Source organism: Papio anubis, chromosome 5, assembly GCF_008728515.1.
Source record: "Papio anubis isolate 15944 chromosome 5, Panubis1.0, whole genome shotgun sequence".
In the NCBI taxonomy this organism is placed as follows: Eukaryota; Metazoa; Chordata; class Mammalia; order Primates; family Cercopithecidae; genus Papio; species Papio anubis.
The window spans coordinates 128,556,345-128,580,184 of record NC_044980.1 but is presented as its reverse complement, the minus strand read 5'-3'; the positions used below and the strand labels follow the sequence as shown (position 1 = coordinate 128,580,184).

The window sequence follows — 23,840 nt, the reverse complement described above, 5'->3', positions numbered from 1 at the left end:
TTTTTTAAAAAATAATTTTATAAAAAATTATAATGCCCATGAGGCTGGCAATGAGTTCCTGTGGCTTTTCCAGGTGCATGGTGCAAGCTGTCAGTGGATCTACCATTCTGGGGTCTGGAGGATTGCGGCTGTCTTCTCACAGCTCTACTATGCATTGCCCCAGTGGGGACTCTGTGTGGGGCTCCCACCCCACATTTCCCATACACACTGCCCTAGCAGAGGTTCTCCATAAGGGCCCCACCCCTGCAGCAAACTGCAGCAAACTTCTGCCTGGACATCAAGGCATTTTCACACATCCTCTGAAATCTAGTGGAGGTTCCCAAAGCTCAATTCTTGACTTCTATCCACACGCAGGCTCAATACCATGTGTAAGCTGCCAAGGCTTGGGGCTTGCATCCTCTAAAGCCACAGCCCAAGCTGTACATTGGCCCCTTTTAGCCATGGCTGGATTGCCTGGGACACAGAGCACCAAGTCCCTAGGTTGCACAGAGCAGGGGGGCCCTGGGCCCAGCCCAGGAAACAATTTTTTCCTCCTAGGCCTCTGGGTCTGTGATGGGAGGGCCTGTCGCCAAGGTCTCTGACAGGTCCTGGAGATATTTACCCCACTGTCTTGGTGATTAACATTTATTTCCTTGTTATTTATGCAAATTTCTGCAGCAGGCTTGAATTTCTCCCCAGAAAATGGGTTCTTATTTTCTATTGCATAATTAGGCTGCAAATTTTCCCAGCTTTTATGATCTGCTTCCCTTTTAAACATAAGTTCCAATTCCAAACCATATCTTTGTGAATACATAAAATTGAATGCTTTTAGCAATCACCTCTTGAATGCCTTGCTGCTTAGTAATTTCTTCCACCAGATACCCTAAATCATCTCTCTCAAGTTCAAAGTTCTACAGATCTCTAAGGCAGGGGCAAAATGCCACCAGTCTCTTTGCGAAAACATAGTAAGAGTCACCTTTATTCTAGTTTCCAACAAGTTCCTCATCTCCATCTGAGACCATCTTAACCAGGACTTCATTACCCATATCACTATCAGCATTTTGGTTAAAACCATTCAACAAGTCTCCAGGAAGTTCCAAACTTTTCCACATTTTTCTGTCTTCTTCTGAGCCCTTCAAACTGTTCCAACATCTGCCTGTTACCCAGTTTCAAAGTTGCTTCCACATTTTCCGGTATCTTTACAGTAACGCCCCACTCTACTGGTACCAACTTACTGTATTAGTCCATTCTCATTCTGCTAATAAAGACATTACTGAGACTGGGTAAATTATAAAGGAAAGAGGTTTAATTGACTCACAGTTCTACATGGCTGGAGAGGCCACACAATAATGGTAGAAGATTAAAGAGGAGCAAAGTCACATCTTACATGGTGTCAGGCAAAAAGAGAGCTTGTGTAGGGAACTTCCCTTTATAAAGCCATTGGATCTCATGAGACTTATCCACTAGCATGAGAACAGCATGGGAAAGCCTATATCCATGATTCAATTACCTCCCACAGGGGTCCCTCCCGTGACACATGGAATTATGGGAGCTACAATTCAAGATGACATTTGGGTGGGGAAATAGCTAAACCATATCAGCCTTGTTGTAGCAGTTGGTGACTGAAATTGAAAGGGAAACTGTTCTTCAAAGACAAATTGCCAAGCACACTGATGAAGAAGGAAATATCTGCATTAGTAGAGGTGATTTAACCAGGTAAGGTAGCTAAGGGCTCCTGGACTATTAGATATTTTTAGGGACAAAGAAACCAGCTAATCCCAGAACAATGAGTCCCTGGGTCCAAAACCACCTGTCCCCTCTCATGCCCTGCGACCTACTAAACTGGGCAGAGGCAGAGAGGTGATAGCAGTAATTGACCCTTCCCAGTAGTGGGGGGAGGAGCGCTGGTCCCAGGCTCCATGGCTTCCTCCATAGTGAGTGCACACATCCTTCAGCTCAGAGCAGGCTTAGATCCAGCCTTGAGCCAACATCTCCCTGCCACCCATTTGAAAGCAGGGGATTTGAGATTTTAAAAATGGAATTATGAGGTCAGTGGTTTCCAGACCTTTGCACTTCACAAACCAGTAAAATCTCACACAAAATGTGTATGTGTGTGGGGGTAATATTTAAAAAAAGGGCAACATTTTGTTATGTAAGTTTGTTTGGAAAGAGTTAAGATGAAATTAAGATGGCAGATTCTGGTGCCAGGCAGCCTGGGTTGGAATCTTAGCACCAATGCTAGATGCATGGTCTTAGGTAAGTCAGTGAATTTCTCTGTATCTCAATTTCCTCATCTGTAAAATAAAGATGCAATGGTACCTGCCTCTTTGGGGTTGTTATAATAACTAAAGAACTATATATAAACTGACATAAGAGATCACATATTGCAAGATTCAAGTGACATAACATATCCAGGAAAGGCAAATGTATAGCAAGGAGATTAAGGAGAGGGAACAGCATTCAACTTCAAATGAGGGATCTTACTGGGGGATGAAAACGTTCTAAAACAAATTTTTGGTGATGGCTGCACCACTGTAAAATTACTAAAAGGCATTGAATTGTATATTTGAAATGGGTGAATTTTATAATATGTACAATAAACCTTGATAAAATTATTTTAAAAGAATACATATAGCACTTAAACAATACCTGGCACCTAGCTAGTAAGTATTCAAGTGTAGTAAACACTTATCATCATTTTATGGAAGCCAAAAAAAAAAAGCATGTTATTAGTTTGGTGCAAAAGTAATTGCGATTTTTGCCATTACTTTCAATAACATCACCAAAGTAAGGACAATACCAGAATAACGCACAAAAATCCCCTACTTGCTGTGAGTTGGGGAGGGTTCGCGTGTTATCACGTTTGGGGGTGGGGAGGGGTATCAGAGTCTTGGAACTACCCTGACTCAGCCCTACCTTCCAGGGCATTTCTCAAACCAAGCCATTTGCATCCCTACTGAAGGTAGTCTGCTTATTTAAGGGGCAGCCCACAGAAGTGTCTCCACTCTCTGCCTGCCCCGCTGAATGGTGGAATAATGTCCGGTCAAAAAGGGCCTGGATATGCCAGGGGACCGCAGCCCCCTGGCTGGGACAGTTAGGAGAGGCGGGTCTCAGCCCCACCCAAGGGCATCTATGCCAGCAGACTTACTCAATGTGAAAGGAGCCACCTCTGCTCAGGAAGGTGTGAAGCAGGGCTCTGCAGCCACCGGTGGGGGTAGAGAGGTGGTCTCCTGCTAGGTAGGAGGGGAGGAGTTAGGATCCAATCTGGTTTTTCTTTTCATCTTATTATCTTTTTTCCCCCCTTTGGTGAGGGGCTACATTTGCCAACATCCCTTTTAGGATAACCCTTCTAGATGGGTCAAAAGAAAGACTTTTTATTTGATTTTATTACAATTAGCAAAGTCCCTCAAACTTCCCCCTTTCCTAATAGCTGAGAAAAGAGGGATAGACCTATTGGAAAGAAAAATGGAGAAGCAAGGAAATGAATGCAACTTTCGCCCAGGCAACCCATCCCAGGCCCAGTAAAAATGTGGCTCCGGGAGCTGTGGCGAAGGGACCAGTAGATCCAAGAGTACCCGGAGAAGGTGCCTTGGAGGTAGGCGATGGCTGACGGCTGGCGGCGGCTGAAGGCAGTTAAGTGCTCCTTGCAGCCTGACAATGAGCACCTGTAGCCGGCGCTCCGCGCCCTGCTGTGAGAGCTCCGCTCCTTCCAGTCCGGACGCCCTCTAGGGCCGGCCTGATCTCGAAGCCTGGCTCCCCACGACCCTGCGCCCCGCAGTCAGCAGCCAAGCGCCACCCTCATACATAAGTTCCCGCGAGTCACGTCCGCAATTCAGGTGTGCACCAGGTCACTGAAGGGTGTGTGCGCCGCTAGGAGCCTCCATTGGCTGTGGGCTTTGACCAGCTGTTTAATCATTACTGCATCAAGTCCCACGGTTCCTAACTTAATGAGCAAAGCAGAAGCTCAGCCCGAATCGCTGTGAAGCTCTAGAATTTAGCCCTGGCAATTGCCAGACCACCAGGGGGATCTCGGGGCCGGGCACTCCCCAAAGCAGGCTGCGCGCGCAACGGGGAGCGGGATGGGCGCGCACCGAGGCGCAAAGTTTCCCCAGAGCACTGCGGCAAACTCCACCAGGCTCGCTCTCTCTGACCGGGTGTCCCGGGTAAGCACGCTCACCTCCGATCCAGCCCGCCGCAAAGTCTTCCAGCTGGAGGCTTCCCATGGCCGGTGCTCCGGTCTCGCCCTCCCGGAGCCGGGGCAGTGCTCACTTAGGGTCAGTGGGGCATGGCCCGCGGGCGCTAGCGCGCCGCAACACCAAAGTCGGAGTCTCCAACACGCCGCAGGTCTTTCTCCAAACCCAGCCCCCGAGTCACCCGCTGCGCGGGCTGCCGCGCTCACCTCTTCAAGTGCCGGAGGGCGGCTGACATCACGCCCCCAGTGGACCTTAAAGGCACAGCACTCTGGGTAGTTAAGGGTGCGCTCCGCGCGGCTCATCCCAGACCCAAAAAGGCAAGGGTCATCAAGTGAAATTCTTAGTCCTCCCTTCTCCGGGTCCCTTCCTTGCCAACTTAAGAGCCTCGGCGCTTTTGAAGTGAAAGTGCCAGCCGCCCATCCAGAGATGGCATTTAGTGGCATTGCTCCTATCTCCCTGTGCTGTGCTGACAATGCTGATTCCAATCAGCGGTGGACTCTCTCCCATCCCAACGCTGGGCAGTGATGCCTTTTTGTTCATCCCAGACATGTCCCACTCAGTGCCCCGTGTCTAGAGCAAGCACCTGGTGGTTCAGGGTCATGTCTAACTTTCAGCTACAGCTCTCTAGGGGCCCAGCTCCCTGCCTGGCCCTGGCTCAGCCTACACTGTCCGCCCTGGGCCAACAGAAGGTAGTGCTCTCTACCTCAAACTCCCTCTCTGTAGTCAGACCCTACATTCAGCCAGGCCCCAGGCCAGTGGCCCATGCTCACTGGAGAAGTGGCCTGTTGTGTGGAGAGGCTTTTGTTTCAACGAGAGTTTCTTTCCTCCCCTCCTAAGAAGACTCGAAGCCACCCAGCATTCCGCTAGTTTCCAGCAGGGACTCAGCTGTGGGTCTCAGCCAAGACACCCCAACGTTGACGAGAATGGTGGAGGGTATGGTCAGGAGGAAGGGGCCTCTGCTGGGCCTGCTGTTGTTCCCCTGGACATATCCATGTCTCGTCATCCAGGTTAATATGCAGGGACAGTCAGCTAGATCTCCTTCTTCCAAAGCAAGACAGCCTGACCACCAAAGCTTGATCCTACAAAGGCCTGTCCACTGAGAAGTGGGGACTTGGAGGTGAAGGGCGCTTCCTGCAGCATTGCTCCCTCCCCTGCCCCGGCACACAGAGAGTGGACCTGTGTCTGGAGAGGACAGCCCGGGATGGAGTCGCCGGCCTGGCTGGGGAAGTATTGCAAAGTTCCAGGGAGGAGTGGAACCATCATACCCCATCCCGGCACCTCAGCTTCCTGCTGTGCATGGTGACCCACTCAGTCTTGAGGCTTCAGAGTTACCGTCAGCATCAACCCCAAGCTGTGCCCTGCCATGCCCGGGATATATGCCTAGGGCCGCTATGAGAAATGCAGGTCTCTGAAGAGTGGCCCTTTAGTGAGTTCACCATTGGAATGCATCCACAAGTGGAAAGCCTGCCAATTCTCAAAACCTACTCCTTTGGAAGACCACCTAAGGGGTGCCAGGCAGATTGTCCCCTCAGTCCTGTGTCAGCACCAATTGAGGAGGTCTTAAGTTGGCAGGCAGTGTCCCTGGCAGCCCCAGGATGGCCTCCCAGGCCCAGAAAGCTGCTGCTTGAACTGCTAATGAGTTGGAGCAGAGCAGAAGGAGTGGGTCACTTTCCAAAATGAATTACTGCACTCCATTCCCAAATACGTGCCACAAACCTGCCCATGGGGCGCATCACCCAGGGAAGTGCAGGGAGGACCCTAGGTTTACCAGCAACCGTGGCCAGGCCTGGAGAATCCCAGACTACAGGGCTATGAGCCCAGGCCGAATGCTGGCTCTGTGGCCGGGATCTAGGCCCTCCCTTCTTCCTGGCCTTTGCACTTCAGAGCACCACTTGCAGTGTGCTGCCGTTCACATTTGCATTCTACACTCGGGAGAGGGCAGGGCAGCTACTGGCCATTATACAGAGAAAGAAACTTCACAGAGAAATCCACTCCCTGTGTGACTAGGGCCAGAAAGCAACCCCATTTCCTTTCTCCCTCAGTTCCTTCCCTGATGATGACCTCTCAGAGCACTTTCCTCTGTAGTGGGACATGCAAATGGGCTATGCTGATAGCATTTGTTAACTAGTGGCCCACTCCTCATTTCTTATTGATGCTTTCAGGCCACAGAAATTTCCTGAGCACCAGTCTGTGCTGGTGCCTTGCTTTTGGGAAAGTCTCTGTTTGAGAGGAGACAGTCCGTCTGAGATGCTACACAGAGGTGGCTGTAAGAGCACTGGAGAGAGAGTCCATTGTTCTCCAGGAAGCAATCAGGCAAGGCTCTCCAAACCTGGAGTCTCCTGGCTGCACCTTTGGTCTACAGAGCTCCACAGCTCCCACCTCCCCAGCCACTCTCTCAGGCAAGCCAACAATCCCCTCCCCGTGTCCACCTGCCACACTTGGGCAGCAAAGGCCTGGGCCAGCTGTGCGTGCCTGACCTGCTGCAGTGAAGGCCCTGCCCATGCCGCCTGCTCCCCTCTGCTTCCGGATTCCTGCCCTCACCCAGCTTTCCTCCCACTTCTCCAGCTGTTCTCATCTTCTTCCCTGCTGCCTTGGCCCCTTCTTATGCTTAGGTGTGGATTCCTCAGGGCCCCATCTGGACCCTCACCCACCCGCACCTCCCATCTCTTAGCGTATAACCCCCACACCTCGCTTCTGACTCCAGATGTCCCTCCACTCAACATCTTTACCTGGGTGGCTCAGGTCACCTTAGCGCATCCCTCGATGAACTCTCTCTTCCTCCTCCAGTGCCTCTTCAACTTAGAGAAACACACCTCCACCCAGTGGCCATCCAAAACAGAACCTTGGATGCCATCCTCCATTCCTCTCTCCCAAGGTCTTATCCCACCAGCCACAAAGTCCTGAGTGTCTATCCCCTCAATGACACCCAGACCTCACTGGTGTCTCCGAATGTGGCTCAGCCCAGGCCTGTGCCACTGCCCTGCCTGGATCACAGTGGACACGGGTTCCTGGGTTCCTCTGCCCCAGTCCTATATCCACCCTCCAGCTGCTGTCCCAGTGAGTTTCTGAAATCTTGAATCTGCTCAGTTTAGTGATGTTTGATGACTTTCTGTGATCTTGAGCATAAATTCCAGTTTCCCAGTGTGTTGTGTGTAGCTCTGTGAGACTGGGTCTGGCTACCTTTCCAGTTCTCACCTCAATGTCCCACATTCTGTGCATGTGTGTGACTGTGCATGTGCTATCCCCTTGCGGGGAACACTTTCTCCCTCCTTCTCCCCTGGCTGACCCCTGCCCGCTTCTTAAGACTCAGCTCAGCTGTCGCTTCTCCTGACAGGCCTTCCTTGAAGGCCTTCCTCATCACCCTATGCCACACGGGATCTGCTAGCTCTCATCTGTGTTTCTGAATATTCTCAGCATATCTGTATCACTGCTGTCAGACTCAACGGTTGATAATCTGTCTTCCCATCCAGACTGTGAGTCCACTGAGAATAGGGTACTGCCTCATTCTGCACTGGACCTGCAGAGCCTGGCACAGTCCTGGTGGGTAGTCACTGCTCAGTCAGCTGGGCCTTAAATGGGGAGATATGGGGAAAAGTCTGAAGGTCCTGCCAGTGGCTGGCAGACAAGGAGGGTGTCTGGGTACAAGACAGAGCTGAAGAGATGGCCACATCACTCCCGGGTATGAGGATTCCCCCTGGCCTTTCCTGGAGCATCACAGAAGCCCAGCTTCTTTCAGGCCCTCAAAGGTACCAGCCACATTTCCCCACAGAGCTTTCGCACTGACCACTCCCTCTGCCTGCAGCTCCCTCTCCCTGCCCTTCTCATAGCCAACTCCTACCTCCTTCAGATCTATGCCGAAGCGTCTTCTGCATGAGGAGGCCTCCCCAGTCCCCTCACGGGAGGTCAAGACCTCGTTGCCCTCTCTCAAGGCACCTCTGCTTCTTTTTCCAACTCTCACCATGCCGCTCAGTCCTTGTGCAATGCTTGGTTGCTGCAGGAAGATAGATAAGACCTGTCTGACCTATCTGCCACCATGACATTCTCGGGCTCTGCCACAGAGCAGGCAGACAACAATTACTCAGGACTGAGTTCAAAGGATTAATGAAACGGGACCGCAGGTTTGTGCTGTCTTTCTTCTTTGAGCGTTTGCCCCCGCTGCATCATTCCTGCACTGGCCTCAGACAACAGGAGCTCTGAGCCCCCTCCCTGACTCTGATGGGAAGGAAAAGGAGCACACGATTTTCGAGCTTCTCATTGAGAGCAGGATTTCTTCCTTTGTTGATGGCACTTTGAGAAGGTATGTGCAAAGCATGTGCAGACTCAATGTGGCCCATCACCTATTCAGCTTGAAGCTGGCAGTCAAGAAACAGAGGCAAGTGGCTGTGAAGTGAGGGGGTGAAGCAGCTGGTGGGAAGGCTGGGCTGCCTGGGCTCTGGTCCCAGTGTTGCTGCTGCCTGTCTGGGCATCTTGGGAAAGTCCAGGCCTTAATTCTTCCTCCATCTTTTGGAAGGTAAGGATGATCCCCTCCTAGGTGGTGTCTGCAGAAGTCTGAGATTCTTGGCCACAGAGATATTGGCTGCGGAGGTCTCATCAAGGTGCGCCAGGAGAGGGCGCTGATGCACAGCACTTGAGGCTCTCGGGCGGAGAAGACAAGCGTGGTTGCCCATTCTGGATAGCTTCCTGGCCCGGTTTTCCTGGCACTGGCTGGAGAGAACCACACTCAGTATTTGTGTGGGCCATGGAGGAGATGCTGGCCCAGGAGGCTCAGAGGGGAGTCTGAGGTGTCAGAGCAAACCTCTGAGAGGCTTGATGAGAACCCATCTGAGGTGTTTGGGTGCTGTGTGCTTGGATGGGAGGCAACACCCCAGTCTCTTTACCTGTGTAGATCTGTCGAAGCCTTGAATGTCCCAGGCTTTCTTCCACTTCAGGGCTCCGAGCTGGCCCAGTGCTGCATGCTTTGTTTACACCATCTTATTAAATTCTCTGAGGCAAGTCCTCCTTGGGTAGGTGAGAAGAATGAGGCCCAGGGAGGTCAAGCAGTTTCTTTAAAGCCACACAGCAGTCAGTGGAGGACGATGAAGTCACACCTGCTGTTTGACTCCAGGGTCCATGCTATTAAAAAAAAGTGCTGCCTCCTGGCCAAGACTCAGGAAGTAGAAGTGACTTTCCCAAGGACCCTTGCCCCCACCCCCACCCCTCTGCATAAATGCCCTAACTTCTCTGCCTCAGGTTCTCCACTATCAGTGTGATAGTACTAACACTGTCCAACTGTGTCGTATTCATAGGACTCCTGCAACAGTTGAATCAGGGGGAAAACATCCCTTCCCCCAATACCATCCCAGTGCCCTGGGCTGCCCTCCATCCTTTCTTCCCTGACAGGGTCCTGTGGGTCCACAGAAGTCTGAAATTCTGGGCCATGGTGATATCTGATACCAGCTTGAAAATCATATGTGTTCCTTTCCATCAGAGTCAACCTGCGGGTTGAGGCTGGCTCTGTGGACGTCTGAGAATAGGAAATGCTGCTGTCTGCCTGACTGAAGGCTAGGCAGGTCAGGGGACCAGATAGCCCAGGTTGGAGAGGTTTGGAATCAAGGGGTTTCTGTGGGAATGTAGGAGGAGCCACTGCTGCCTGCTGCTGTCAAGGTCCCATCTGAAAGCCTGGCTAAGCACCTGCTATGTGCTAAACTTCCTGGAACTCGGAGGAGTTTGGCTGCTGACGGTGACAGAAGAGTCAGTGTTTGCGGACAGCCTACTCCATCTTCTGCCACATGGTGGTCTCCTCTGTCATGCACTCATCAGACATCAGCTGCTGGGCTGGGGGAGACCCATAAACCTCACATCAGGTCTGACCTCAAATACAGGCCAGGCAGGACCACAGGAAATGTGGAAGGCAGACCCAGAAGTCTTGGGAAGGAGCAGCATTTGAGCTGGAACTAAAAAGAAAAGCTAAGTTGTGAGCAGTGGAGAAGGGCGCAGAGGCAGAGGGAACTGCCTGAGCAGTGCTAGGTGAGAAAATGCAAGGGGAGTCAGGAAGAGTTTTGCTCACCCAAAGCCCCCATGGCTGTGGGAGGGGCAGTTGGAAGGCTTGGAGTCTGGCTCCTGAGGACCCTGAATGTCAAGGAAAGGGGCTGGGCCATGATTCTGTGGGCAGTGGCATCTACAGGCTAGAGGCAGTCCTTAGTCCTGCTGCTACTCGGCGAGTGGATGAAAGGCCCATCTCTGGGGCCAGCTGTATCTCACCTGGACAAACCTCCATAGCCCATGCTGAGGCTGGCTCAGGCTCCTTGCAATCAGCATTTTTCTCTGCAGGGACCTGGTGGGCTTGCCCTTGGGAAGTTGAAGCCTGTGCCTGTCCAGCTCCTCAGAAGGGCTATGATCCCCCTCAGCACTTGAGAGCAGGCAGTTCAGCCTCCCCCAGCAGGAGCTCACTGGGCCATTTAATCCACTGTGCCCAGACATCCTCCTCTGTAAGATGGGAGTGATAACTGTACCTGACTCAGGCTGCACTTAACTCACACTCAGTGAGTCAATGCATGTCAAGTGCTCAGCACCATGACTGGCACGCGGTGACACACTCAGCAAGTCAAACCTCACCATCGTTATGGCCTGTGTGTCCTGAGTGTTCACGTCTGTGTTACCACATGGACAGCTCCAAGCCAAGGCCAGCAGGTGGGCCAGAAGCAAACTGCCCTTCCAGCTGAGCCAGCCCTTTATCTGGGATCTCTTTTGCACCAAATCTTTCCTGCAAACTACTCCCTTAAGAGAGCTCTGCAGCATGGAAAACCTCTAGAGGGTCTCTTAAGCCTGATGTGCAGGGAAGGTACCTCCAGCTCGCCAAGGGGTTGCTGACAGGCTGTTGCAGGGCTCTCAGCCCTACTTGGGTCTGGATGGCACGCCACATGGGAAGAGAGGAGGGAACATGGCTCAGACCCCGCTTGGGCTGCACAAGGAGAGAGTGGCCCCAGTTTGTACCATACACATAGATACCTCCCAACCTGTCTGTTCCTTTGGGGGCAGTGAGGGCCCACAGATGCCAGCTCCTCGATGAGGCCCTAAACTAAAAAGACAAGCTAAGTTGTGAGCAGTGGAGAAGGGCGCAGAGGCAGAGGGAACCTCCTGAGCAGCACCAGGTGGGAGAATGCAAGGGGAGTCGGGAAAAGTTTTCCAGCCCTTGGAAAATAAAGGGAACAGTCCAATTGCCTCACCCCAAGAATAAAGCCAACAAGTCTTCCTGGCAAGGGCAACTTTATTTCTTCATACTCCCATCATACTCCAAACCCCAAATCCCTAAACCCAACGGGAAGTCATAGGAGTGCCTTGGAAATAGTAAAAAACAGATTTTCTAAAAAGAATTTCTTTGATGTAACTCAGTGTGACCAGTTGATTTCTCTCTCCTTCTCAAGGTCCTCATCCTCAGGAAGCACGGTGAGCAGGTGAGGGCATTCCAGACAAGCAGCCATTGGATGGAGGAGTGGGGATCCAGTGGTCAGAGGTGTGTGAGTGCCAAAGCAAACAAAGAACCCACACCCAGGGAGGAGACACAAAACCAGCGCCATGGGACAGAGAGGCTGTGAACGTGGGTCACACCAGTGTGGCTGGTGCTAAAGGAGTTTCAAGCAGGAACCAGCATCTAAGTGTCTGGCCCCGGAGTAGGTGGGATGAGCACATACTCTCAAAATCTCAGTGTGCTTCAGCCATGTGCCAGGTGAGCCTGGGGTTGGAGGTGGGGCTGGAGCACCAGAAAACAGGTCCACACAGTCCAAGGAGGTAGGGCCTGGCAGACACATGCAGAGTCACCTTCCTCACCTGCTCTACCCAAGGGCAGGGGCAGGGAAAGGAAAGGTACAGAGGCAATGAGGAAAAAGAGACAGCAACATGGGTCTAGCAGAGGCCTGGGTGTAGGGGAGCACCTGGCTCATTTCTTGCTACGCATAGACCCACTGAGGAAGAATGTAGCAAGGAGGTGCTTAAGTACTTGACCCAGGGTCAGACGGAGCTGGTATAAATCCCAGCTCCACTCTTCCTGGCTGTTTGCTAGCTGTGTGAGCTCGGGCACCCTACTTAACATCTCTTAGCCTATTTACTCAGCTGTAGAATGGAGATGACACCAGTGTCTACCATTATGAAGATGATCTCTGTAAAGTACCTACTACAAAGTAAATGCTTAATAAATTGAAGCTGAAAGTATTACTCCAAAGCATCCAATTAATTCACCAGCTTCAAGGTGCACGATTTATTTACAAAACCAGCTTCTGGCTGTCTGCACCCTTCAGTTGTTCAGATGGCTCCTGCTCCCTCTGTCTGAGCTTGGGACGGGCTACAAAAGGAATGGTCTGAGGTCAGAGTCCCGGACCAGATGGCCACTTCTCTGCAAAGCCACTTTTGGTGTGGCTGTTCAATTCTCACATGGCAGTTTTTCCAGCTAGGAGAACAGGAAGGTGGCAGCCTGGGGCAGGATGGGTCTCTCCCTGGGGGTGGAGTGGCTGAACGTGGGGCACAGGCTGAGTTTCTCCCCTCTGCCCCTTGAGGAGAAAGGCAAACCCCAGGCCTGTAGGATGGGACAGCTCATGCTGGCAGGGAGCAGCCTGGTGGGCTGAGAGGGGCTGGGAGAATCTGCTGAGGGTTGGGTTCTTCCTGCCGGCTCTGCTGGGCAAGGGGGTAGGATGCCCCTCATCCACGGTCATGGGCACTGAGACAGAGAGAATACAGGCCTGAGGGCCAAGGTCCCAGGCCAGCTCTGGTCCCAGGGCAAACTGACTTCTGGGAGCCTACCCCCAATCACCTTCGTCCCTTGATGTTCAGTGGGTGCTGGGGGCCTGCTCTCCAGTGGCTTCCACTGCAGCCAGCTCCGGCATCCCCGCGGTATGACCGCACCAGCCCTGGGCAGCCCCTGAGGGTCCCTAGCTCCCAGATGGAGAGGCAGGAGGCCCTGGGCTAGTGTGCAGCCCCTCTTCAGGGGTTCTGTAGTAATGCACGAATCCTGAGGCATAAAGACCATGGTTCCTGGAGAGAGGGGCATCCTGATCACTGTCATGGGCGAACGCTGCCGAGACCTGCAGGATGGGGCAGCGGGCCAGTGGGTGTGAGGACCCAGAGATGAGGTCTGAGTGTGCCGAGGCAGCCTGGGTATGAAGGAATAAGAGGGTCAGCCTGATGCAAGCCCACCTCCCAGGTTCAGGCCCAGATACCCAGGACCAGCCTGTGCCTGCAACACCACAGTGGCAGTCCTAGAAGAGGGCAGGTCCATGTCTGCTCTGCAACCCAGGAAGCACTCAGCGATATCACTCACCCATCCAAGGGCACCCTGCTGGGAAGGGTGTGTCTGGGATTAAAACCCACCCGATTTGCCTCCTCTGTCTTTGCAGTCACGGGCCACAGTGCCCAGTTGCATGGTGGTGATTAGGAATGTTATAGATCACAGGCTTCGGGTCAAATCCCAGGTTTGCTACTTGCTAGCTGTGTGCCCTTGGTCAAGTTACTTAACTTCTCTGAGACTTGTTTTCTCATTCATAAAATGGGAATAATAGTACCGCTTATCTTATAGGATTACTATTGGGATTAAATGAGATGATGCTAGTGAAACATTTGTCTGAGAGCCTAGCAAGTCCTAAGGACCAAATTAATATTTCTGTGAGCTCACCATCATGCTTAGCACTTTAGGTACGTGGTTGTATATAATTCTCACAATGGCTCTATTGTTGCTGCTGTTGTTCTTTTTTTTTTTTTTTTTTTTTTTTTTTTTTTGAGATGGAGTCTCACTCTGTCACCCAGGCTGGAGTGCAGTGGCGCAATCTCGGCTCACTGCAACCTCAGCCTCCTGGGTTCACGCCATTCTCCTGCCTTAGCCTCCCAAGTAGCTGGGACTATAGGTGCTCGCCACTACGCTCAGCTAATTTTTTGTATTCTTTAGTAGAGACGGGGTTTCACTGCATTAGCCAGGATGGTCTCGATCTCCTGACCTCGTAATCCACCCGCCTCGGCCTCCCAAAGTGCTAAGATTACAGGCGTGAGTCACCACGCCCGGCCAGTTGTTCTCTCTTTTATAAGGAAACCACTCTCTTATAAGGCCGCTCTCCTAGCAGGTGGTCAAGCTGGGCTTGAACAGGACAGTCTTTCTGCAGTCTCTGTACTCCCAACCAGTGACACCTTTCTCCAAGAGCCCCAGCAGCCCTGAGAGGGGCCTGTCCATGGGCATGTTAGAGTCTGGGCCCCAGGTTTGAAGGATGTAGGGGCCTAGTGCTGCTCCCCCCACCCTCTATGGCCTCCTCAACTCACAGAGCATTTGTCCCTGACTGTTGTCCTGCAGAAGCAGCCAGCCTGTGCCTCCCTCTCAGTGGGCGCATCTTGGGAGCCCCTGTGTGACCAGCCAGGAAGGGCTATGCTGGGCAAACTCTCCTCCTCAGAGCGGTAGTAAGGGAAGAACCCACTGAGCAGTTCTGAGTCCTCCTGGAGCGGTGTCTCGGGCTGCAGGTCCAACCCCTCCTCTGCCAGGAGGTACCCATAGGTACAGAAGAAAGGCAGGTACTCCAAGGCCACCTGGGCCCTATGTGAAAGGTGGAGGGAGCTTAGGGGCTTCTTGTCCCTTGAACTGGTGGCCTGCTGTTGGGAGGACAGGGGCCCTGGGTCACCCTCCTCCAGGAGGCTAGGAGAGGTTGGGGCTCTAGATTCATCCTCACAGTTCTTCTGAGACATCTGAGAAGAGAAGGACATTCCATCTGTTACTGCACCCTGAATTCCTAACCACACCAGCTCTGTCCCCAGTCCCTGCCTACATTGGAGGCTAGAGGGGTCTTACAAAGCCCAAACCTGACCGTGGCTCTCCTCTGTGAAAAACCAGCAGTGGGCCTCAACCATGGTTAGATTGTTCAAGCACACAGGCCTTCTTGCCATTCCTAAGTCACACCAAACTTGGCCTTCCCTTAGAGTCTGTGCCAAGATCTGCTCCTGGACTCTCAGCTCAGAAGAGCCTTCCCAGTCCCAACCCCCCTGCAGGGTGACTCCAGATCATTTCATCACTGGAATGCTCTTGTTGGGGTGTGTGGTCCGCCTGCTTCATGTGTGGGGTGGTCTTATCTGTCTTATCTGTCTGGTGCCTCTCGTTCATAATAGGCATTCAATTGACACTTTTTCAATTAGTCTGCTGGCTCTCAGTCCAACTCATATTCCCTTCACTCTGTCCACTCCAGCTACACAGGCCTTCTCTTGGTCCATCTCACTTGCCAAGCATCCTCCCGCCACAGGGGCTCTGCATGGGCTAATGTTCCTGCCCAGAGTCTCTTCCCTCTCCCTTCTCTTAGGTGGTGACTTCCTCAGCACTTGACTAAGGTCACTTCCCTTATGTCCCCGGCTTAGTGGCATCACCTTCTTCATGACTGCTGCCACCCTCATACCCCTCATTCAGAGCACCCGTTCCTCTGCTGTGAAATATTTGACTGTGTGGTTTCTTGATTAATGTCTCTCATCCTGTTAGTTACAAATTCCACTGAGGCAAGGCCCATCTGTCTAGATCATTTCTGTGCCCCAAAGGCCTAGAAAAACCCTGGCATATGGTAGACACCAAGTATTGGAAGAAAGGAAAGAAGGGTGGGAGGGAAGGAAAGAGGTAGACAAAAAGAGAACACCTTGGCCAGGAACGAAGTCTTTATCAGACTCCACGGTGATAGGAGGGAGAAGTCATGTCTTGGGGAGAGGGTGGAGAAGCAGAATGAGGAATTACTTCCCAGGCCCAGAGGGGACACGTGGCCCAGAGTACCGGGTAGTGAAAAGCCAGCTCATTCCCACGTTGACTGTGCTAGACCCGGAGCCCATCAGGAACATGGCAGGGGGCCCCTTTGATCCTAAGACAGCCCGCAGGCTGTTCCACTTGTGGACTCCAGTCCCATGGAAGAACCTAGGTGGCTTAGCCCCCAGCCTTCCTGACTCCCACCCTAGCCCTTAGGCCTTGAGTCCCTGCCCCTGACACATGCTCCTGTGGTCCATGCTCTCCCCCAACTCCCTGCAGGCAGCCTGACCACTGAGGTCCCTGTCCTTAGCCGGACCCCTTGGTAAGTGCCTACTGGCCCACAGACTGCCAGATTCTGGTGAGCAGGAACCAGGCCCCCTCCTCCAAGTCCCAGAGACCCAGCTCAGGGCCATCTTTGCTGAGTTTCTACAACTCCCGAACACTCCGTAGAGCTCTGTGGTCTTCTCTCTCAGGTAATCCTTAGGAAGCCCACCGGGATAGACTTGCCTTTCCAACCTCACTGTGCCAAGGAGACGGGACAGGCTAAATGGCAGCACCCAGGTTTGATCCACTCTGAAGCCTGTGCTCAGTTCACTGTGAATTATATGTTGTTGTGTGCCCCCATAAGACATGTTCAAGTCTTAAGCCCTGGCACTTGCGGATGTGACCTTATTTGGAAATGGGATCTTGGCAGATGCAATCAAGTTAATATGAGGTCACACTGGGTCAGGGTGGGCCCTAAATCCAATGACTTGTCCCTATAAGATGAGGGCAATTTGGACACAGACACACAGGGGGAGTGTCATGTGATGATGGAGGAAGCAATTGGAATGATGCTGCCACAAACCAAGGCACATCAAGAATCGCATCATCACAGGAAGCTAGGAGGGAGGCATGAAGGAACAGATTCCCTGCTGAGACCCCAAGAAGAAAACAATCCTACCAACACCTTGATTTTGAAATTTTGGCCTTCAGAACTGTGAGAGAATAAATGTGTGTTGTTTTAAGCTACCAAGTTTGTGTTAATTTCTTCTGGCAGCCCTAGGACACTAACACATGTAGGTTTGCTGGATGGCTCATTTGTGGGGATAAAGGGATATGACACAGACTTGAAGGCTCTCCCAGCACCACCCTGTGAGCAGCTTGGGGAGAAGGCCCATTGCCATGACCAAGATTCATTCTGTTGGGGGCTCACCTAAGGCCCTACACTTCCTGTCATCCAGTGGGCGCTGGACAGCACACACTCTCCCTGTGGTGGGCCAGCAGCCCTCCCACAGCTCATTCTTTCCTGCCAGGGCCCCAGCTCCGCTTCAACAGTGAGTCCTGGATTGAAGGAGGCCAGGTGTCCTCTGAGCTCCCCTGGGAGGCCTCAGCAAGATGGCAGGTGTACAATGCCACTCACAGTCTCCAGTGAGCACCACTTCTGGCGTCCTGTTTTGGGGTCAGCAGTAGCACCGCATCGTGACACGATGAAGCCTAATCGTAAAACTCTGGCTGAAAAGACAAAGCCTCCCTCGGCAGGCCTCTCCCTCCCAGCCTCCTCTTTACCCTGGCAAATCCCCTGCTGCCTGCTGAGAAAAGATTCCATCATGAAGTCATAAGGCCTGGTGCCAGGCAAGAAAGCCAGATGGCTCTGTTACCATGGAGACTCTACCCAAGTACCCAACACCTGTGATCATCACCTGTCTCTTAATTCAGCTTAATCCACATCTTCCCAGGTGACTCAGGGGAAACAAAGAGAATGCAAACATCTTCTGGACTCTGATAAGTTCTTCATCACTGGGGGCCAGTGAGCTCACCTGGGACTTCTGCCCAGAGACTGTGAGAGTGACTCAGCGCCTCCAGCAGATGGTCAGGAAGGGCCCAAGGATCTGTTCCACCAAGTCCAGGGAACTGGAGTGAGCTGCATGGGCTGCTCCTCTCGGTGGTGCCTCAGTTCGCTCAGGGTGGGGCCAAGACACCAGTCTCTGCCCTTGTCACTCACTTTCAGCTGCCTCTCCTCTGTGGCTCTTCCCCAGTCACTTGGTGGCAGGACACAAGACAAGTGGAGCAGTCATGGGAGGGCTGATGATGTAGGACATCTGCTTTTTCCCACAGAGCCAATGTCCCATCTCCTCTCCTAGGCCTGGTGCTCCTAAGTATCAACTACTGCCAGGGCAGTTCTCATGTGGTGTGTCATGTGGTCCTCTCCACAAATCTTCAAGTCAGGAAGTCCGCCACTGTCATGCCATTTTGCAGACTGGAGAGTTGAGCCTCAGTGCCAAGACAGGAAGGTGAACCAGCCTGAAAAAGGGGCTCCATTAGTTTCTAGCCTTAGGGCTTGAGGCAAGAGAGCCTTGGAATGCCACTGATGGTCACAAGGCTGAGACATCTCCAGGACTTCACACTTCCCCAGGGCTGGAGTCCAAGCCAGGAGTGACCCAGCCAGGTTCTCCAGGCTCAGGCAAAGCTCCTGCATCTCTCTACTCTGTGCCCTCAGACCCTGGTGCCCATCTGCTGCTGGGTCATTTTCTTTTGTATAGACTTAACTCTTTAATCCATATCAAATTTAGTTTTTGTAAGTGGTAATAGATAAGCCTCTAATTTTGTTTTATTTTGTTGAGTCACTTGACTCAACATCATTTAAGAATAAATTATTTTTCCCTAACCTGATTTGAAATACCAAAATAGACACATTCTAAATTTTTAACTATTGCAAACTTAAGTTCACTTTTATAATTTATTTTTGTATCCATCGCTTTGTCTCTCTTTGTACCAACATCATATTATTTTGATCTCTTTAGTTTTATATAAATTTAATTCATGTTATGTTATCACCTTTTAAAAACTCAACTTCATTGAGGTCTAATTTACATACACCACAAAGTATACTGTTCATGAATTTATACATCAAATAACAACCTTGGAATTAATATATAGAAATGCCTCTTTTCAGGTAATCCGCTCTCTTGCTTCCCAACTCCAAGCAACCACTGATGTGCTTTTTGATACTATAGATTCATTTTCCCTATTCTAGAATATATGGAATCACACAGTACATGTTCTTTTGTGCCTAGTGAGCTTCTAATATTCAGCACTATGTTTTTAAGATTCATCTTTTTTGTGGTATAGTTTGCTCCCTTTTATTGAGGAGTAGTAGTAATACTGTTATGTGGTGTAACACAATTCTAGCCTTCTGTGTGTACAGTCTAGTTGTTTCCATTGTGAATAGTGCTGCTAGAAATAGTTACATACAAGTCTTTGAGTGGGTATAGTTTTCATTCTTCTTAGGTAAATAGCTAGGATTTGAGTAGTTCAATCATATCTTAAGTGTATGTTTAACTAAATAAGAAACTGCCAAACTGTTTCCATTTTATGGAATATCAAATGATACATTCATTTTACATTCCCAACAGTAATGTTGGGAAATGTCCCAGTTTCTTCACATTCTTACCACCACTTTTTAACTTTTGCCATTCTCGTGGGTGTATAGATACCATTCTGGTTTTAATTTGCATTTTCTTGATGACTAATGATGTTGAGCATTTCTTCTATGTGCATACTGCCATTTGTATATTTTCATTTAAGGGTTTACATCTTTTCTCATTTTAATAACTTTATTGTTATAATTAAAGTACAATAAGCTACATAGATTTAAAGTGTACAATTTGATCAATTTTCACATATGTACACACCTCAGAAACTATCACCATGGTCAGGATAACAAATATTTATATCAACCCCCAAATTTTTCTCATTTGCTTTTATAATCCATCTTCCCTCCATTCCCATCCACAGACAACCATTGATCTGCTCGCTTATTTTACATTTTCTAGAATTTTATACAAGTGGAATCTAAAGTGTATGCTTTTGTATGATTTCTCTTAGCATAATGCTATTGAGATTAATCTATGCTGTTGCATGAATCAATAGTTTGTTCCTGTTTTGTTGAGCACTATTCCACTACATGGATATATCCCTGTTGTTATTCTACTGTATGTAGTGTGCCATTCTTCTCTAGCTGTTTTGAAGATGTTTTTGTTTAACCTTTGTAAGTGGTAATAGATAAGGTTTTCAGCCCTTTATAATGTGTCTAGGCATGGTTTTCATTGACCTTACCCTTTCTGGGGTTTACAGAGCCTCTTAAGTACATTGATTTACATTTTTCACCACATTTAGGAAGATTTAGGTCTTTATTTTGTCAAGTATGTTTTTTCCAGCCTATTTCTCCTCCCCTTCTGGGACTCTAATGTCATGTATGTTAAATTTTTTTACGTTTTTCCATGGATCCCTGAGACTCTGCTCATTTATGTCTTAACCTTTTCTCTGTGTTCTTCAGATTTGTGTAAATCACATGTATCTATCTTTAAGCTCACAGACTCTTTCCAATTGACATCACCATTCTGCTACTGAAATCATCCAGTGAAATTTTTTTTTCAGATTTTGTATTTTTCAGTTCTAACATTTTCATTTGGTTATTTTTTTACAGTTGCTATTTCTCTATTGAGAACTTCTTTTTATTTGTGCCAAATGTGTTTTTCTTAACCTCACAGAACATACTCATAATAGCATTTTGAAGTCTTTGATGATAATTCCAACACATGGCCCACCTTGGGATTGACATTAACTTCTTTTCCTTGAGAATTGTTCACATTTTTCTGGTTATTTGTATGTTGGGTAATTTTAGATTGTCCTAGACATTTTGAATATCATTTTATGTAGACTTTGGGTCAGGTACATAATCCTCCGTAGAGAGCTGATGTTTTAGCTTTATCCGGAAATCAATTTAGTTAGGTTTGAGCTGCAAGTTCTGTCTTGCCTTTAGTATACAGTGGTGCAAATCTCAGCTCTCTAAGCCTTTGCCGTATTCATTTGGGTCTGGTTTTTGCATGCATTATTTAGCAATTAGGATAAAAAGATGTGTGAGCATGGTTTAAATCTTAGTTTGGTTCTTTTTGAAAGCTTTTCTATTCTGGTTTAGGTCTATCCCACTCATGCATAATTCAGGAGTTAGGCTGAGACTTGTAGGCATTTATTCACAGAATTAGAGGACTGCTTTTCTGGCTACCTTCCTTCCTGGATGTCCTCATGCTTTGTTTCCTTCTGTGGTCTCTATCCTGGTTCATTTGACCAGAAATACTGTATTTCTTCTAGAGTAGCCATCCTTTTGCCACCACTGCATTGCTGTAGTGTAATTAGAGTGTGCTTTCTGGGCAAAGCTGAGAGAGAAAGAAATAGAAACAGAGAGAGAGAGAAACAGAAACAGAGAAAGAGAGAGAGAGACAGAGACAGAGAGAGAGAGAAAAAAAAAAAAAGAGAGAGAGAGAACAAACCTGGGAAACTCTCCCCTGCATGAATCACTGTCTCAAGTCCAAATAATTTTGCCTCTCCTCCACAATGTTCTTGTTTACTTTTTAGAGTTCTCGGGTAGCTAGTTTTTGCATTTTGTGTAGACTTTTTGGTAGAGTAAGTGGGAAGAATGGGCCATAGTGAACTTATCCTATCACGCTATGATCTTCATTTTGCCCACTTCTTATAAGATTGTTTGTCTTACTGTTGAATTGGAAGAGCTTTTTGTGTATGCTGGATACAAGTTCTTTGTCAGAAATAGGTATTGTGAATGTTTTCTCCCAGGTTGTGCCTTGACTTTTTATTTTATTAACACGGTCTTTCTAGGAAACAGAAATTTTAAATTGTGATGGAATCTGTTTATTAATTTTTTCATTTGTGCTTTTTGTATCCTAAGAAATCTTTGCCTACCATAAGATTGTGAACATTTCTTCTCACCTTATTTTTCAAGTTCTATAGCCTCAGCTTTTATATTTAGGCCTGTGATTCCATTTGAGTTCATTGATGCTATTTGAGTTGGGGAGCAAGAGTTATCTATATTTTCCATTTGGATAGCTATTGTGCATCACTGGCTGAAAAGACTTTTCTTTCTCTCATTGATACACATTGGCATATTTGTCAAAAATCAGTATATATATGTGGATTCATACCCGGATTATCTGTTCTGTTCCATTGATCTCTACTCACTGCCTTATTGTGGATCACAGTTTCTCAGCCTTGGCACTATTGATACTTTGAGCCAGATAATTCTTTGTTTCAGGGCATTGTCCCATGCACTGTTGGTTGTTTAGCAGCATCTCTGGCCTCTGCCCACTAGATACCAATATCATACTGCTCTCCTCCCTCCAGAGTAGTGACAATAAAGAATGTCTCCCAACTTTGCCAAATGTTCCCTGAGGGGAGGGAGATTGGCCCTGTTGAGCACTACTGCCATAAATTTACTACATTCCTTGATAGCTAGGATAGTCTGCCAACTTCGCTCTTTCTAAAATACATTTTTATATTTTTACAATATAAACAAAAATACATTCTAGGTCTTTTGCACGTTCATATAAATTTACGTTAAATTTATCTCTAAATATTTTGGGATTTTTATGTCTCTCTTTTTTAGTCGGTTTTATTGAGATCAATTGTGTACAGTGAAATTGACAAATACACTGTTACATTCTAAAGAATGTCTTCAGGTTGAAAGCTGAGGTAATTTTAGGGCTTCCCTCATTGGTTCTCTTTCTCCTTGGATCATTGTCCTGTGTTTTCTGTTTTCCATCATCTTTAAATAGTGGTTTCTTATTTTATTCAGTTTTCTTGTTGCTTATAGTGGGAGGGCAAGTCTAGTACCAGTTACCTCACCGTGACTACAGGCAGAAGTCCCTAATAACCAGCGTTTAACTGTCTCATTTATTGGAGTGGTTACTCTGTGCCAGAAACTACAGTAGTCATTCCTCATTGATTATTTTATTTCTTATTAATAATCTTATCAGATAGGTACCAATGATCATCCCTATGTAAAGATAAGAAAATGAGGCTTAAAGAGGGTAAGAATTTATTGAGTAATAGACAGTAGCAAATGGAAGGGCTGGAATTCAAATTTTGGTAGTCAGACTCTGAAATGAAGTGTTCGATCACTTCGCCAATTGTCCAAAAGCACTATATGAAAAATGATTTTAGATGACACACAGGTGAACTGTTCTTATTTTAGTAGAAAATTAATATAATATGCGTTAGAAAAAATATAGTTACTACATCTGATATGGTTTGGTTCTGTGTCCCCACCCAAATATAATCTTGAATTGTAATCCCCACATGTTGAGGGAGGAATCTGGTGGGAGGTAATTGGATGATGGGGGTGGTTTCCCCCATTCTTTTCTTGTGATAGTGAGGGAGTTCTGACGAGATCTGATGGTTTTAAAAATAGCAGCTTTCCCTGCACGCTCTCTCTCTCCTGCCACCACGTGAAGAAGGTGCCTACTTCCCTTCACCTTCCTCCATGATTGTAAGTTTCCTGAGGCCTCCCAGCCATGTGGAACTGTGAGTCAATTAAACCTCTTGTTTATAAATTGCCCAGTCTCAGGTAGTATCTTTACAGCAGTGTGAAAATGGACTAATACAACATCTAAGCCATGATTTTTCAGATGCTTGTGTTTGGGACAAGAGTGAGTAGATTTTTTTAAATAAAAAGATCAGTCTGTTTAAATATCTGTATTACAGGTCATAATCAGATATGGCAAGAACATGCAGGTGACAGAGGATATCTGCACTCTGGGAAGGTGCACTGATTATGCGTATCCTTTCTGGTATGGTGAATGTGGCTCCAGGCCTGCCCCTGTGTCCACGTACATCTGTAGACATGGATGAATAGAACTCATTTTACTTAAGGGAAACTTGCACTGCAACTTGCTTTTTTCATTCCACAATATATGCTAGCCTTTGTCCTTACCCACACACAGAGAAAGTTCAAAGGCAGCCCCTCAGGCCTTTCTGTGGGGTTGATGCTCTTCCTTACCTGCAAGCAGCTTTTGGTGCCTTTATAGCAGGGGTCCCCAACCCCCAGGCCATGGACTGGTACTGGTTCATGGCCTGTTAGGAACCAGGCCACACAGCAAGAGGTGAGCAGCCAG

At 48.8% G+C, this 23,840-nt stretch overlaps 2 protein-coding genes across 19 annotated transcripts in view; both read right to left on the bottom strand.

Annotated features, from left to right (window-relative positions):
• Window positions 1-23,840, bottom strand: part of SLC25A48 (solute carrier family 25 member 48) — a 251,674-nt gene that overhangs the window by 50,345 nt on the left and 177,489 nt on the right. For 6 of the 17 annotated variants that reach the window (XR_002522742.2, XR_001903790.3, XR_001903787.3 and 3 more), the window contains exon 1: window positions 4,157-9,283. The exons of 3 other annotated variants lie outside the window; for them this stretch is intronic. Coding sequence is in view for 7 of the 14 variants with exons in the window: in XM_009209123.4 (XP_009207387.2) it covers window positions 4,157-4,202 (46 nt within the window). In the remaining 7 variants the exon portion in view is untranslated. Of the gene's footprint in view, window positions 1-4,156; window positions 9,288-23,840 lie in introns of those variants that run through there. 8 more of the 17 variants (XR_002522744.2, XR_002522743.2, XM_009209121.4 and 5 more) reach the window with 6 other exon arrangements.
• Window positions 12,373-22,993, bottom strand: LOC103885432. Of its 2 annotated transcripts, none has more exons than XM_021939709.2 (4): window positions 17,297-22,993; window positions 14,448-14,864; window positions 12,955-13,294; window positions 12,373-12,489 (listed from the first exon to the last, which is right to left on the bottom strand). In XM_021939709.2, exons 1-3 carry the CDS (start codon window positions 17,483-17,485, stop codon window positions 13,073-13,075), a joined length of 828 nt encoding a protein of 275 aa, XP_021795401.2. In that variant the 5' UTR covers window positions 17,486-22,993; the 3' UTR covers window positions 12,373-12,489; window positions 12,955-13,072. The 2 variants fall into 2 exon arrangements, with proteins under 2 accessions (XP_021795401.2, XP_021795402.2); XM_021939710.2 differs by having other exon boundaries at window positions 12,955-13,225.

What these genes read in the sequence shown, in the direction of transcription:
- LOC103885432 (XM_021939709.2), bottom strand. Translation starts at nt 17,485, where the DNA reads ATGATGGAATCTTTTCTCAGCAGGCAGCAGGGGATTTGCCAGGGTAAA. An exon ending in AGTGGTGCTCACTGGAGACT is followed by an intron (nt 14,865 to 17,296) that starts GTGAGTGGCATT and finishes TTCTCTTCTCAG; the next exon opens with ATGTCTCAGAAGAACTGTGA. An exon ending in CAGTCAGGGACAAATGCTCT is followed by an intron (nt 13,295 to 14,447) that starts GTGAGTTGAGGA and finishes CTTCATACCCAG; the next exon opens with GCTGCCTCGGCACACTCAGA.